A 287-nucleotide genomic window follows, 5' to 3' on the forward strand; every position below is an offset into this window, starting at 1 on the left:
CTGCTGCTGCTGCTGCTGCTGCGCCACGGGTTCCTGCTGCAGCAGCAGAAGCACCATTGTCTGCTGCTACGACAACAGCAGCAACATCACCGTCTTCTGCTGCAGCAGCAACATCTCCATCTGCAGCAGCAGCAGCAGCACCACCACCACCACAACCACAACCACCACCACCACCAGCAGAAGCAGCAGCAGCAGCAGCAGCAGCAGCAGCAGCAGGGTTTGCTGCTGAAATAGAAGACAAGAAGAGAGGGGGCCCTCTGTCTCTTAAAGCTGCGAGGAGCCGCCTG

At 59.2% G+C, this 287-nt stretch overlaps 1 protein-coding gene across 1 annotated transcript in view; it reads left to right on the forward strand.

The window, feature by feature from the left end:
* The window catches only part of EMH_0080340 (uncharacterized protein), a gene marked incomplete at both ends in the record, with an annotated part of 865 nt that extends 631 nt beyond the window's left edge, over nt 1-234 (forward strand). Inside the window, one exon of the mRNA XM_013500241.1 lies at nt 1-234. Coding sequence (XP_013355695.1) covers nt 1-234 — 234 coding nt within the window.
* Nucleotides 235-287: the final 53 nt, after the last annotated feature.

This window comes from Eimeria mitis, genomic scaffold (genome assembly GCF_000499745.2).
Source record: "Eimeria mitis Houghton genomic scaffold, Emh_scaff5175, whole genome shotgun sequence".
Lineage (NCBI taxonomy): Eukaryota > Apicomplexa > Conoidasida > Eucoccidiorida > Eimeriidae > Eimeria > Eimeria mitis.